The sequence below is a fragment of the Anguilla rostrata genome, chromosome 3 (genome assembly GCF_018555375.3).
Source record: "Anguilla rostrata isolate EN2019 chromosome 3, ASM1855537v3, whole genome shotgun sequence".
NCBI lineage: Eukaryota > Metazoa > Chordata > Actinopteri > Anguilliformes > Anguillidae > Anguilla > Anguilla rostrata.
The window spans coordinates 37,043,388-37,058,619 of NC_057935.1; the positions used below are offsets into that span (position 1 = coordinate 37,043,388).

Consider the following 15,232-nt stretch of genomic DNA (forward strand, 5'->3'; position numbering starts at 1 on the left):
ATGAAGTGTGTGTGTGCGTGTCACAAATTGGTAATTTACATAATTAAGCTTTCCCTTCAAAGGCCCTTGGTGGTTACCTGTCACCATCATCATTTGTCATGGCAGACATTCTGAGGGTTAGCTATCACAACATGCATGCTTGATGCATGCTTTGAATTGTGGAATAAAGTCCATTGTGTGCATAGATTAAAAATGTACTTGTTCATCATTTTGAATGAACATACTAACTTGTGGATGCGGAATGTGAAAATATGTCCAAAAATCATTTAACGGTGAACAAAATACATTTACATAATATATAAATGGCAAAAACAAGTCTGCTAATTGTTGAAGCGTTTTTTGTTGAGTGTAGAATGTTGACATTAGGGTGAAGTAAAGGTTTGTGAACACCATAACAGTTGGCACTGCTATGTGTGGCTAGTTGCCATCGCATAATAAAGATTTTTCTTAAAACAGCAGAAGAAAACCAGAGTAATAACACATTTTTGAGAGAGTTGCCCCAGGTGTGGATAGTCGAACTGGGTTGAGATATCTGATAATTTACCCTGGGGTCGGTAAGGAAAGCAAGTTTGTTATAAATGGCTTTTTATTAAGCACTTTGTTCTACACTGTGCATTTTGGCTGCCGTTTACCTCCATATGGTGTATTCTGAGGCCCAGTGGAGCACGTTTTTAGTATTTCTGGCAAGACTTATACCTCCCTCAGGAGGCCCACCTCTGACACGATGCTTATCAAGCCTCGTTTGCTTTTTAAAGCTCTTTTTATTTATTTTATTTTTTTAAATTTTATTATTATTTATTTTTTCTTTTGCTTTGTGTATTGCCCATGATTTTATCGAAGAGAACCTTGCATTCCTGGAGGAAAGAAGATATCCAGATTGTAAGATATATGTCGCTGCATTAACTTGCATTTGTCAGGGTCCATTGAAAATCTTTAAGCTTTTGAGGGGAGTCTATTTCTGAAGGAGAGCTGTAACAAAACAAAAACAGTTGTACATACATACGTACAATAAAACATGCTTGTGTATTTCAATGTGCATGTATGAACAGAGTCAGTTTGGCTGTACAGTCCATCATACAGGCTATACTGTCCACATTTAACTCAGTCTGACCTTTGAATCTTTCTGTTTGGCTCTTTTCATGCTAAATAGCTTTCAGCTTCTCTGAAATGGGCAAAAAAACAGTCTTTTTGGATATTTAAACTGACAGTTTGCAATGTGTTTGTTTTTGTCAGCACAACAGTTATTTCATTTTGATAGCAAAGCTGCTAATATTTCAGTGAGGTCATACTTCAGTGACAGTGTGTCACACCTACTCTTCACTATTGGAGTGTCACTATAAATTGTGAACAAACTTTACTAGCGCAGGTTATCAGAGAGTGAGTTGTAGAGGGGGAGGCGAATTTGTGTCACGAGTGGCATCAGTCCACTCGTAGCAGCACAGAGCCTTTTTATAAAAATAATGTTTCCAATAAATAAAGGGCTAAACATGAGAGTTATTTGCCAGCAGGTAAAGTCTGTGGAATGAATCCATGCACAAATCTGTAGTGTGACACGAAGGCAGCCTGTAAAACGTGAAGTGGGTGGAAAGCGTGATTCGAAAAATCCTGAAGCTCTTTTGTTCAAGAATGCAAGTCTGGCCACCTGAACATCTCCACCCTGTAATGTTCAGGACAGCACAGTCATTGTAATCAGCCGCGGATATAGCTGCAATTATACCATTTAAATGGCAGCGTTCATTTTGTTTTCAGGTTATTAGCTGTAATGCTAATTCTGGTTTGTTTCTGAATATAAATGAGCAGCATGTCATAATGCATTTCAGCCCATTCAATGGTCTCCGTTTCTGTGGGATGACATCATTTGCAGTGTAAATGGGAATCGTTGAAGCCTCCTAGCTGTAGAATGGGCTAGCTAAGCCTTGTTAATTGTCATATGAGGTGACTAAACCCTCTCTGCTGTCAGACTGTGGGTGGTGATTTCATCATTCTAACGCAACTACTGCAGTGACCAATTTAGCATTTGTCTTCCATTCCATTATTGTTTATCAACGATTATATTTGTAATTTTTTATATTGTAATTTTTTTTTGTAAGTGAGCTGAAATGAACCCAGAGTGATGCTTTTTTTGAGAGAGAGAGAATGTTCAGGATCTGCGGGACACGGTGCTAAATTCAGGGCCAATGACTGTATTGACACGATTTATGGAGGAGCCTCAGTCCCGGCCAATATATACTGCTGGAGGCAGGCTTTTGGCAGCAGAACGCGTTGCTGGGACACAAGCCGTCAGGCTGTCAAATCTGATAGACCTCACTGTCAATGAATCTGTCCAAACGGCACAGCCGGAGAATCGGCGCGCTCCGCCCGCGAAATCCATCATTCTCCGAGAGATTAATCACTCTCCACGCGCCGGCCTACAATGACCGTATTGTCACACTTACATTTTAGATGAGACCGGATCATAATGCGTACACACTGTCACAGAGATTAATGGAAAAGTTTCTACTCAGTGTAGAAGTAGTTTGAACTGAGCAGCAACAATTAATATCCTGCAGTGAATCATAAAGGTGCATTACCGCTGTTTATTCTTGCAGTTCGATTGCAAAGCTTCTGAATTGTAAAAAAAAGAAAAAAAAGAAGTAAAAGTGCCAAACCTTTGGACGGATTTAAAAACTGTCAGTCGGGACTGAGTGAAAGTGACTTTTTGTGTTAAAATTAATGATTTGCCTCAGTGTTGTGGTGTTTTTGAACTGGAAATTCAGAAATGGGTCAAATACGTATTTGTTTTCAATTTAAATACTTTTCTACACTTTACTGATCTTGTCTGGTGTATTGGAACCAATGAAATGCTCTCAAAAAGTGCAAACCCTGCCTTCTGGTCATATTGGCAGGCTCAATTACATATTGGCAGGCAAGATCAATAGAGCACAGAAAAGTATTTGAATCCAAAAAAAAAAACATATTTGACCCAGGTCTGCAGGCAATTCATAAAGTCCTTTCAGTAGCACACATGAACTCTTTAAAGTTTCTTAGGGAGTTTCTATTTATTTCTCCTGCTCAGATGCGTCCACTCCGGGTGAGAGCAAATCTCGGATGACGGACAACTCTCGGTCGCCCACCTACCGCGTGAGAAGCGAACAGGACCAAGTGGCTCTGTATTCCCCTGGCCACACCCCTCTCCATGAAAGTAAGGGTGTGATGATGCCTCTGTAATCTCAGCAGTTGTTCATTTTATGAGCTGGCTGATCCTCTTTCCAAAACCTGCTTTTATAAGGGCCTCCGAGCTAACAGCCTATTCAGAATAACTAGTTAAATGATGAGAACAGACCATTTAGCCCATCTAGCCCATCTGCGCTTGTAATTTTGCCTGGCCTTGAACACCCTGAGGGTCTTCGCTTGTACCCTAATTGACTATTTCTGGGACACTATTCCTTGTATTAATACTTCTGTGCAAAAACCACTCCTAATGTGCCAGAAAAATTCACCCTTCATTACCCTTCTCCTGATGAAAGAACCTAAAACCACTTACTCACTTTACTAATACCTTTTAAATGGGCAAAAACTCCCCCAGGTCTCCTTTTGCTTTGACTAAAGAGCTGAAGTGTCTTAAAAAAAATTTTTGATTCCCCAAACCAGTCTTCTTGCCCTTTTTTGTACTTTTTAAATAGATTTTATGTCCTGATAATTTTGTACCCATAATTGCTTCAAAAGTGCATTATATGGCATTGAAGGCCACTTTCTCCTCTGCATTTGTGTTTTAATAGTGAATTTATTTTTGTTGCAAGTTTGTTATGTGGGCATGTGCATGCATTCTTTCTGGATGTACTAAGCCCTTTACATTACAGTGTGTACTTTTCATTTTTTATTTTTTTACACACAATGTCTTTTTTTTTTTCACTTTCCCACTGCCTCGTTTTCTCTAGGTGAACTGAGTGGCTTTCATGTTGCGGTGAAAAATGTCTTCGTTTTGGCTTGCGTGTATTTTATGTAGATAAATAATAATAAAATTGATTTATTATTACAACATGGCAACAAATCAAAACACGGAATACAGTAACCTAGTCCTTTAATATATAACCCCCTGTGATTTATGCTGAACGTTATACAGAAATAATTATCAGTAATTTGGTAGTACCATCTGTTCTGGAGGTCACAAATCTGCATTTACTAGCTTTTTTTTTTCTTTTTTTCTTCTTACTCTCCTCCTTCCCTCCTTCCTCAGGGTGCTCGGGAAACTCCTCCCAGATGAACTCCTTCACGGACAACGGGTACCCGGACGCAGGCGGCTTCTACAGCAGCCAGAGCCTGGTGAAGACAGAGCTCCGGCTGCAGCACTCCTACCCCGGCATCGCCGCCACCGCCTCCCTCCTGCGGAGCTCCCGGGCCGAAGGGCAGACCTTGGTCAAGGTGCGGCGCCCCCCTGTGGAGAGAGAGGACGAGCGCCGGGTTGGGGTTAACGGAGGGCCGCGCGCTAAAAAAAATATCAATAAATCCGCCGTCTGCTGTTATTTAATTTTTGTCTTATTTGGGCTTGACATTCATTTTGATTGTACTGAGCGAAGTCAATGAATTGTTAAGTAGTTTACCCTCGGGGGGGAGTGTTATTTGGGCATGGTGAGCGGCGGACGTCCCTATGCAGGCCGATTCATTAACACTCTGCACGTACGTCCAATCAAAGTCCGCGATTTTGGAAAGGTTCAGAGACAGTGGGACATAGGGTCACTGGCTGAGGTCTTAAAGAAAGTACTTCATTAAAAATGGTACCTTCTTTACTTCTTGCCCTAATTGACTGTGATAAAATTTTGATTAAAAATTGTCCATTTTGTTCTGGTGAATATAGGGTTCTGTTGAAGGCAGCAACAAAATAAACGGTCAGATAGAGCCCTTTAGTTTTAACTCTGTAGCTAAGAGGACAAAAACAAAAACGGCTGTAAATCAAAATGTCCTCAGGATATCTGTTTTATATATCATGAATTCCCAAGTCTCAGAACCCAGATGGCCCGGTCTCGAGAGATCTCACGACACTCTCGCCTGTCTGTCTGGGAAGAGCACTTACTGCAGCAGCAGCGGAAATCAAACCAGACATGTGACGACTTCGACAGTGCTCGGATTTTCAAAGGCTGGTTTGCAGCAGTGCGACATATTTGACACACGACTCCTCTCGCTGTTAAATCACTCCGTGTTTAAATTGCTGGTCTAAATAGCCTCTTTTCACCTTAGACCCGTCTTCACGGAGATGATGCGATGAAGTTGAGGTTATGAAATGAGGGTTACATCCCAAAAGCAGGCAGGGTTATTGCTTTGAACTGCACTGCTTTTCCATGTTTTAGCAGAAATGTGTAAGACTGACATGTAAGGCTATGACTTCCATAATGTTAAAAAATTGTAGAGTCAAGCCATTTTCTGGAGTTTTGAAACCTCTACATGGGGAGTGACCCAGCGGTGCCCTTCCCTCTCCCAGGCGAACTCTGGAGCGTCCGGCCGCGTGATGCGGCGGGTGAGCTCGGTGCCGTCGCGCACGCAGTCGCCGGGCTACGGCAGCGGCGGCGCGTCCCCGTCGCGCGGCTCCCTCCGCGCGTACGGCTCGCCGGTGGTCACCGAGCCCAAGCCGCTCTCCAGCATCTTCTCGGCCACCACCCTGCCGTCCTCTCAGCGGCCCGGCTCGCCCTACTCGGGCCCCAGGGCGGGCTCGCCCACCCCGCTCCGCCGCGTGGGCTCCGCCGGCTCCCGCTCCGGCAGCGCCGGCCGCGCCGGCTCCCCGCTCCCGTCGGGGGAGGGGCCTCAGCCCCAGCAGGCTCCGCCCCCGTCCTCGCCGGTGCGCTCCGGCATGACGGCCGTGCCGCAGCACTACGGCTCCACCCTGCCGCACTCGCTGCACCTGGAGATGGATCCCTACAGCCCGCAGGCCTACGACATCTACGAAAGGATGGTCCAGCCACGCCCAGACAGCCTCACAGGTGGGTGGCCCCCTTCCGTATAGGCTTCAGCTGGTCTTCTCAGTCCTAAGGCGCTGTAATACCTGCTTCTTTTTGTGGAAAAACCTTAGGATTGTGTGTGTGTGTCTGTGTGTGTGTGTATAGATATAAAGACAATGGTCTCTGTATGTCGCATTAGTAGCTCCCAGTTAACCAAGAATTTGTGTTGAAATTCACCTTAATATGATCCTTAACATGAACATTTTGACAAGTGCTGGATTTGGTTCTTGAGGATCTAGGTGTTGCGGCATGCGCCTTCACAGTGGATTGTAGCTGTGCCTGTCTCTAGCTCTAGTGGCATTTGCTTATCATGTTTGAAGTTGTAGCTCACTTTTGCTAAGTTTTAGAGGTAGAAGGAGAAGAAGAGGTGGCGGTTCTACGAGGAACTGCTTTAGAGAATCCCCAGCAGGATTCTTTTAGCTGTTGAATTTGTTGAAGTCAAATAAATTGCTGAGCTCATGTGGTCAGATGAGATGTGCACTCTTGTGGCACATTTTGGCATATGGGGTTGTTTCCTTTGGGAGGAGGATTGCATTTTGGATGGTCTTGCATAAGGGGAGAGTGGCAGGAATGCTGACTGTCACCAACTCTCGGGCAGTACCTAGCAGCTGATAGTATTGCAAATCACTGGAGCCAAATTCCTTTGAAAATTACATTTAGCATGACTGTAGGTATGACTAAGCTAGAACGTTGAAGTGTATTAAGCCAGCATTGCTCTACATGGGGATTTTTCACAGAATTCATGAAATTACTAGCATAAGTAATACCATTGTTACTATTATGTTTTTACAATGCCTAGTGAGCAACCTAAGCAAGCTATTATCAGGTGTACTCTGAAACTCTGCTTGCTTGTTGGTTCAGGCTCTGGGATAGTACTTCCCTTCACTACAGATCTTAGGTGAATTTGCCCCCCCCTCCCCTCTACCACCCACATCTTAGCCTTTTTTGATCCAGGTGTTGCATTGAACATGATGCTGACTTTGTATGTGTTTAGTCCTTTAATCTAGCCCAATGAGTGGAGTAGGAGTCGGTATTCTCCATTCTAGTTCTGCATATGCGGTGATTCAGAAAGAATAGCAAAGAGGTTTATTTACTACCGTGTGTTTGGGAATGTGTGCTTTTTCCGTACATGAAACGTGCTTATATATTTGGAAGACGTGAAAACGATATTTCCCAGAGTCGCGGGCTTGCAATTTATCTTTGTAATAATAAGAGTAATGGGTTAGCCTGCGTCCATTTTTTCTCTCCCTTTCCCAGTCCCCGCAGCCGAAGGAAAAAATCATTTTCTACTTTGAAGTATCTGGCACAATAAAATATGAAAAGGGCTGATACGGGGGAAAGTATAAATTGAAAATAATCACTCTGCAGACGGCGGACGTCACTGCAAATGGAACGTGAAATTTAGTCAATGTTACCTCAGCAGAGTACTTTGCTCCTTCATCCTGTATTTATTTGAATTATTATTCATTATGTTCCTCAATTTGCAATGGCTATTACCCCACCCTCCCCAAAGTGGGACTCCAAAGGCACAGTAGGAAACCTCTGAAATGGTCTTGTGATGATTTGGGGAGAAAATGGCTATGATGTCATTGTAAGTGCTCCCCTCAGAGGGCTCTATTGTTTGCGGTTTGTGATTTTCTTTTTTTTTTTTTTTTTTGCTTCCCGTGGAAGATGCTCTGGTAGAAGACGTAAAAGGTGATATTCCCTTTGTCCCCACGTTCATTCCGCCTGTTTGTGTACTTTGCAGAACATGTGTGTGTAAACGTGTGTACAGTATGAGAGACTGTGCAAGTATCTGTGTAATGCTGGTGTGCACACGTGTGTGTGTGTGTGTGTGTGTGTGTGTGTGTGTGTGTGCGCGTGCATGCATGAGTGCACCTGCATGTACTTGTGCACGTGTGTGTGTGTGCATGTGTTTGCGTGTGTGTGTGCATGTGTGTGCGCGAGTGTGCGCGCGTTTGTGTGCACGCGTGTGTTCGTGCACGTGTGCATGTGTGTGTGCAGGTGACCGCCTCATGACGCTTAGCCCTCCACCCTCCCAGTGTTCCTCATTTGTCAGAGGTCCTGCACCCTTCCTATCTCCACTGTCCCTGCAGTCTTCAATGATTAACTGTGCCCTTTTCCCTGGGCTGCAGTGGGATGCATGTCTGGGTTTATATGTGCTGGGAGCAGAGATGGTGAGAGATTCATTAGGACCATTTACTTTTATCATTAGCATTTTGCCTGGTACCTGTGACTGTTATTCATTTGGTGGTAATGTTTAGTTTTTGTGCTCCAAGCTTTTCTCGTTTAAGCGCATACTCTTGCCTTAAATGCCTTCATTTAAGGAGATAAATCCATCAACGGCTTGTTGAAAATCTGCATTTGTAAAGTGCTCACCCCAGTGGCCTGGTACATTAAGCTCACTCTGTCAACAAGTGATTTACCGATAGGGGACGGTTCACACGATCAGATGACTCTGCAATGTGCCACTCTTTCTTCCAGAAAAAAAGGAGTGTTTGCCCTCATTAACATATGCAAACATATGCCCTCATTAACCCAAGCAGCCAATTACGGAGAGTGTGTTGCACTGTCGAAGGAACTGACACCGTGTGTGCCGTACTCCCAGCTGCCTGATAGATGATACTTCCCTCTGGCGCTGATGTGTACCATATTGTCAATCTGTCACTATTCTCGTGGGATTGCCGCTCGCTAATGATATTTGAGCTGCAGTGCGGAGAGATGTAGAAAATGTAGAGTAAACTGCATTTGTTTATTTGCTTCTGGCTGCATGCGGCAAGACAAATAACACCCCAAAGCAAAGTCTCGGGGATTGTCCCTTGTCTCCAGTTTCAAGGTCCAATTGCATTTGCCGCCACTGTAATTTGCAGGAGAGCACATCTCTCACGATGCTGATATTATAAGGCGCAAAGGAACGGTTTCTTTAGTGGAACCGTTTGAAATAACATCCATTTTATTCCCCTGCAAAACAGCCGCTGTATCTACTGAACTGTAAAAATGTGCAGTTCGTTACCCATCATTTTGTTTGTGGAGCACATTGTACTGCGCCCATGGTTTGAAATGTGCTATTTAAATAAACTGATTGATTGACTGATCCTGGAATTATAGTTTAGTCATTCTCAGCTGCATTTAATTGGGAAAAAAAACACAGCATTCCACTGAAAACCCAAACAATTAATTTAGTGCGCTTTGTTAGAAGGTTGTGTACGGTGATTTGTCATTTCGACAGAAAGTTGGCTACATCAGTTGTTGAATCATTTTTCCATTAATGATTGATAAATGCCAAGTTTATCTTAGTTTAGTAGTTTATTTAACAGGGACCTTGCACAATATAGTAGATGCACCAGGGTTGGCTAAGTAGCTAATTTGCTCTTTGGAGCACCACACGGCTGTTCTTTCCCTGTTATGCATCTCTTGACCTTCAGGCCCTTCCAGTCGTTAAATATCGAAATGATACTTAAACAGGGATGGAAATGGCAGTCAGTGTCAGTGCTTGAGTGTGACCTATTCCGCATTGTTATAGAACCTGGTTATTCTCCCACCCACAGGCACAATCCAACCAAGCTGATTAGTCGGACCCAGAATGGCTCAAACTGCTAAGCATTGGCCACAATATTTCTGTCCCCGTGTACTGACAGGCACCTTGTGGCACAGTGTTATGTGTTGGAGACAGTAACTGAACTAGTGAGTAAGTCATTTCACTGGTCTATCTAGCAGACAACTGGACCATTAAAGTTGCACACTGTAATTGCTATAATACTGCATGCCTACAGGATTGTTTTTTTTTTCTCCTCAAACCTTCCTTACAAAAAACAAATTCATAAAACATTAGTAACCAAATAAGTTGCAAAAGTAAATCATCAAACCTTCATCAATCTTAAAAATACATAGGTCATGACATTATTCAAAGAATATTAATTAAATGAAAATTGTCCAATTATTGTCTAATTATAACAAAAATGGTCTTGAATCTTAAAATCTGTCATAAAACTATTATCCATCTCATTCATTCACAAATCATGGCAACTGGAAAGACCATCTTATGTAATTATTTGACTAAATATGAACATAAAGAAGAGGAGTTTATGGGAATGTTTGTTTAAAGTAAACTGTAAAAGCAAATATTTAGGATTTGAACAAATGCTTCCCTGTAACAATTTACAAACCTGTCAATAAGCTACTAATATGTTTTTTTTGGTATCTCCATGCCCACCCAATATGAACATTCAACTTGCGAAGTATGTACAAGCATGCTCATATACGCCCCCTGCTGCCAACTGGGGAGAGTGAGTAAAGTATGCGGTGCCAACTGGCTGCTTCTTTTCACATCGCAGCCACAAGCGGTGCACACGCAGAGCAGGGGTGGAGGAGACCCAATCATACGCGTGCGCTGGCAGCGAGCTACAGAGCACCCGGACAGCCAACAGGGGTCGCTCAAGCACTGAACACTGCTATCCCCACCCACTGAATCCCTCCCATTTATCCCTTTATCCCCGATGAAAATTCTAAACATTTGTGTTTTTAAACATTTTTGGGATCAGGCACAGGCTACAACTGTGTTTCAACATAATTTTGTTTTTGTGAACACTGGATTGTTCAGGTTACAATGACATGCACAAATGTATTCATGCACAGTACATTTGGTGTCAATATGTTACATAAATCCTGTGATTGAAAAATCCCGTGCCCATAGAATGTCTTCACACATTTATTCTCCTTCCTCGTTGTTCCGACATGCTTCGGCAGCAGTTACGTTTGTCAGTCTGTAATTAATTGGTCGCGGTCGCTGGAGTGTAAACTGCGCCTTTAACCATATCTCCATGGTGATAAAGATTTGCATCGGGCCATTTCTTCACAGATGAGAAGGCGTTGGATCCCCTAGAGTTCATCTTTACTTCACCTCATTTGAGCCACATATACAAAAAGAGAAACCGCTCTGCTCTGCTGGGCTCACATGAGGAGGCAATAAACCAACCGCCGAGATAAATCCGATTTAAACCATGTATACAGCTCCGGTTGTTTGTCGGCTCCAGTAATGAAGCCCTCCACCTCCTTTATTTCACACACTTGTATAACATGAAATGGGCTTATTACCAGGGTCAAAAATGCCGAGGAGTTAAACAGAAGTTGGGCCAAGCTGAGCAAGCACGTAGCAGGGAGCAAGTTAAATGGCAACAGTAGGTAGGAAACATTCACTGTGACAGAATGTCATTTTATTGTTTTGAAAATCGACCGTTGGCTCGGAAGACCGGTCGGCTGAAATGTGTGTCGGCCTCACTGCGAGACAGATGTGACCTGTTAGGGGGAATGTGAGCCGTCGCTGATGTCATTCCCATTTGGCTCCTGTGCGTGCAGCAAACACAATGTGACAATTGTGTATCATGTTGAAAGTATGCTCTCTATGGCTTTAAAAGGTGCTAATTGTAATATCTGCTGCCTTCATTCTTTTAGTGTCTGCCTAGACAGTAATGAGTGAATCAGGGTTTAACATTTATGACCTGTTTATGAAAGGTTATGACCAGTTTTCCAGAATGACAGTGTGACAAAATCACCATGACAGTGTGACACTTCATCATCACTAATAGGCCAGTCACATTTAAATTAATTCACATGTGGTTCAAGTGCAAATTCTCAGCTTATATTAAAGGGTATTTACAGTATACAGTATTTTGGTTTCACCATGTAGAATTGCTGCACTTTTTATACAGTCCCCCATTTCAGGGCACCTTAACTTTTGGGACAAATGGCTTCACAGGTGTTTCTGATTAGTCGAGTGTGTTCAATTGCTTCCTTGGTGCAGGTATAAGAGCTTTCAGTAGTCTTGATTCTAGACTTTTGATTGCCTTTGGAGTCTGTTATTTGTGTTTGTCAACATGAGTGTTGTGCCAAAGAAAGTCAAGGACGCCGTTAAGAGGCTGAGAAATCAGAAAAAAACCTGTCAGAGACATAGCCTAAACCTTAGGCTTACCAAAATCAACTGTTTGAAATATCATCAAGAAGAAAGAGAGCACTGGTGAGATCAGTAATAGCAAAGGGCCTGGTAAGCCGCAGTTCATGACCAAAGAATTCTCACCATAATGAACAAAAAACCCCCAAACAACTGTCCGGCAGATCAGAAACACTCTTCAGGAGGAAGGCGTGGATGTGTCTGTGACTACTGTCTGCAGAAGACTTCAAACAGAACTCCAGAGGCTACACTCTGTGTTTCCCACTGGTTGAGTATTTATTTGTAGTGGTTGGTTATTTGTGTGTGTTTGGAGGCGGGCAGGGGTTGCAAACCAGAAATGGGGGTTGTGGCAAGGGTGGGAACACACTATTGGCACATTAGAACAAACGATGGAGCTCTTTAGCACAGTGAGGGGAGTGGGAGAGCTGGTTTGTTGCGAAAACACAATGTCCAGCAGCATTTCACTTAGTGTAGCTTTAATTTTATCCCAAATTCCCAAACAATAAATATACGCACACACAGACTAAAACAGGCCCAGAAACCCGCAACCAACTCTTGAAATTTAACAGTGACTTGAAAAAGATTTAAAAAAAGAAGCCCGGAGTCGCTCATAATAAATACACTTGCCAACACTGGAGGGAGGAGGGACGAACTGACAGTTGGCTGTATGTCATTTTCACATTTAAAAGAAAAAACTGTGATTGCAAAGTATAGTGTGTCGCTTACAGAAATGAACTACTAATGTAGACTCGCAGTGTTCCAAACGAGACTTGGGGAGGCAGCCGCTTCATGCAGAAATTGATGTCCCTTCAATGGCAGTTTTTCTCCTGATTAATAATGTTTATGATTGTGGTTACTTATTGGCTGTCAGAGACACTAAAACTCTTTGATTGATATTAATTGGACCAATAATTATTGAGGAAAGGACAAAGCAACTCCACTACTTCCCTGTATTCGGAATACCGTATTATCTCACTGTGTTACGAACACCGCAAACTTTGTGTCTAGAATAACGCGAGTCTACATTAAATACATAAATCCTTTTCGGTGGGGGCAAATATTTTTGGGCGGGCTGCTGCTCAAGTTCAACCAAATGCCTCCTCACTCATTGGACAGCACTTCATCTGACAGAAAGACAGGGATCCCAAACAAAACAGCAAAGGAGTTTTTCAAGGCTAAAAACTGGAAAATTTGTGACTGGCCAAGTCATTCACCCAATCTGAATCCAGTGTGTTTCATAAGCTGAAAAAACTTAAACCAACTAACCCAACAAGCTAGTTTCAACCAACAAGCGGGAGCTAAAGATGGGTGCAGTACAGGCCTGGCAGAGCACACTCAGTGCTTCTTGATGTCTATGGGTCACAGACGTCAAGCAGTCATTGCATGCAAAGGATATGCGACAAAGTACTAAACATCACTATGTTAATTTACATAACATTAATATGTCCCAAACAATATGGTGTGCTGCATTGGAGGGTCTGTGTATAAAAAGTGCTGTAATTTCTACATGGTGAAACCAAAGTGTATAAAAATACCCTTAAATAAAAGCTGAGAATGTACACTTTAACCATATGTAAACTGTTTGATTGCAAATCTAAAACTGAGAGCCAAATCAAGGAAAAAAACAAAAGTATTTGTCATTGTGGAGCTCGCTGTATGTCTTTTTTAAATGTAGCCATCCATTTCCACTTTTATTTGTTTCTTCAGTTTCACTTAATATCGATCTATCTGTTTTTTTTTTTTTGTTTCTTTATCTCTTTATCTCTATGTGGAACATCTCATGCAGAACTGATCATTGGTCCAAGGACTAAATTGGAGCCCAGTAATCCACCCCACGACTTGGCATCTCTTCTGGAGTTACGCAAATGCATTCAGTTGTTAGTTTGTGTAATCTGGAGTTATTTTGTAGGCATGACATCATTTTGGTCTCTCACTGCTCCGAGCCCATGTGGACCAAGTGCAGCTTTGAGCTGGCACCAGACACTCATCCTGACACTTACTGTGGCACATTCTGTTTTCCAAATTTAGCTGACCCCGCGTCTTACTCAGAGCAGTGCGCGTGGCACGCCGCTGCGAAGCCCCCTCATCTGCTGTGTGCTTTTGTGCAATGGCGGGAAGGGGAGAGGACTGTTTCGGCAAAACCTGCTGTCACAGTTTCTCCCCCTTAATGGATTATTATTGGGGAAGAATCGCAATTTAGAGGTGCAGCTACTTGAAAATGAACTGATGGGAGCGCACTACGACACGGAAAAAATCTGAAAATGAGGCCCAAATTCGTTTCAACGAATTCTTTAGCAGCTTAAATGTCGAGCGAACGATTCCTCACAAATGCTGTTTTGTCCGGAGCCTTTGATAGTTCTACTGGGCAGGTCTCGCGGTTCTTTTCATCCGAGCGCTGCGCGATTTTGGCGGCGTCGTTCCAGCCAAGTGCGAAGAGGACTGGCATTGACTGAGAGGGGGAGGAGCTGGGTCTTACTCTGGGATTTCGGGTCTGTGTCCCCAGATCTCCGGCACTCTTACGCCAGCCAGCACAGCCAGATGGGACAGGACGGGAGGCTGGCCATGTCCCCCGACCACCACCAGCTTTACAAGGAGGGCACCTTCCAGGGCCCCCTGTACCACAGCCCTAACCACAGGGCCACGGACCTGGACCATGGCGCCTCTGGCACCCTCTACAGGGCCGTCTCAGGTACCTCCCCCCGTCTCTTACACAGCCAATCACATGACAGCATGCTTTTTTAAGTGCCTTCGGGGATAGTCCGTGCTTCAGGCAGCCACTGCTTGGCCAATGGGAAGAGGGTGCGGTCAATTTAATTTTAGCCGTATAATGGATAACAGGGATGAAGGAATGGTAGCATTGTGAGAACCTGTGGTTGTTTTAAATTCTGACCACACAGCCCTCTCTCCCCCTTCCTGTCGTTCAGTGAGTCTCTTCTTAAAGATTATGCTGCAATCCTGAGATTCTCACCATGCGATAAGTTCGCTTATAAATTGCATGGAGCTTCGCTGATAACCAATACTAATGTGTTTGACAGGAAAGTCTGGCTGTTGGAGGTACTTAAGAGACACTATTTCATTAGAAAAATGCAATTGCCTCCTAAGCAATCTTTGTTAAACTGTGGAGTTCATAATAGCCTCCCCCCAGCACTACAGTATTTTCCTTAGATTATTTCAGATTTCTGGCAGTTTGTATGCTTGCTCATAGGCAGGGGGGGTTTATAATGACAAACAAAAACATTGAACCGCTTGAGCGAAGGAAATAAGTCTGAGGAATGAGGAATAAAATGCAATTTTGTAATAATTATGATCCTCCACT

General features: G+C 43.3%; 1 protein-coding gene across 1 annotated transcript in view; it reads left to right on the forward strand.

The window, feature by feature from the left end:
- The window catches only part of pkp4 (plakophilin 4), an 89,651-nt gene that overhangs the window by 42,200 nt on the left and 32,219 nt on the right, over positions 1-15,232 (forward strand). The window contains exons 5-8 of the mRNA XM_064327389.1: positions 3,056-3,181; positions 4,217-4,401; positions 5,456-5,951; positions 14,420-14,605. Coding sequence (XP_064183459.1) covers positions 3,056-3,181; positions 4,217-4,401; positions 5,456-5,951; positions 14,420-14,605 — 993 coding nt within the window. The remainder of the gene's footprint in view (positions 1-3,055; positions 3,182-4,216; positions 4,402-5,455; positions 5,952-14,419; positions 14,606-15,232) is intronic.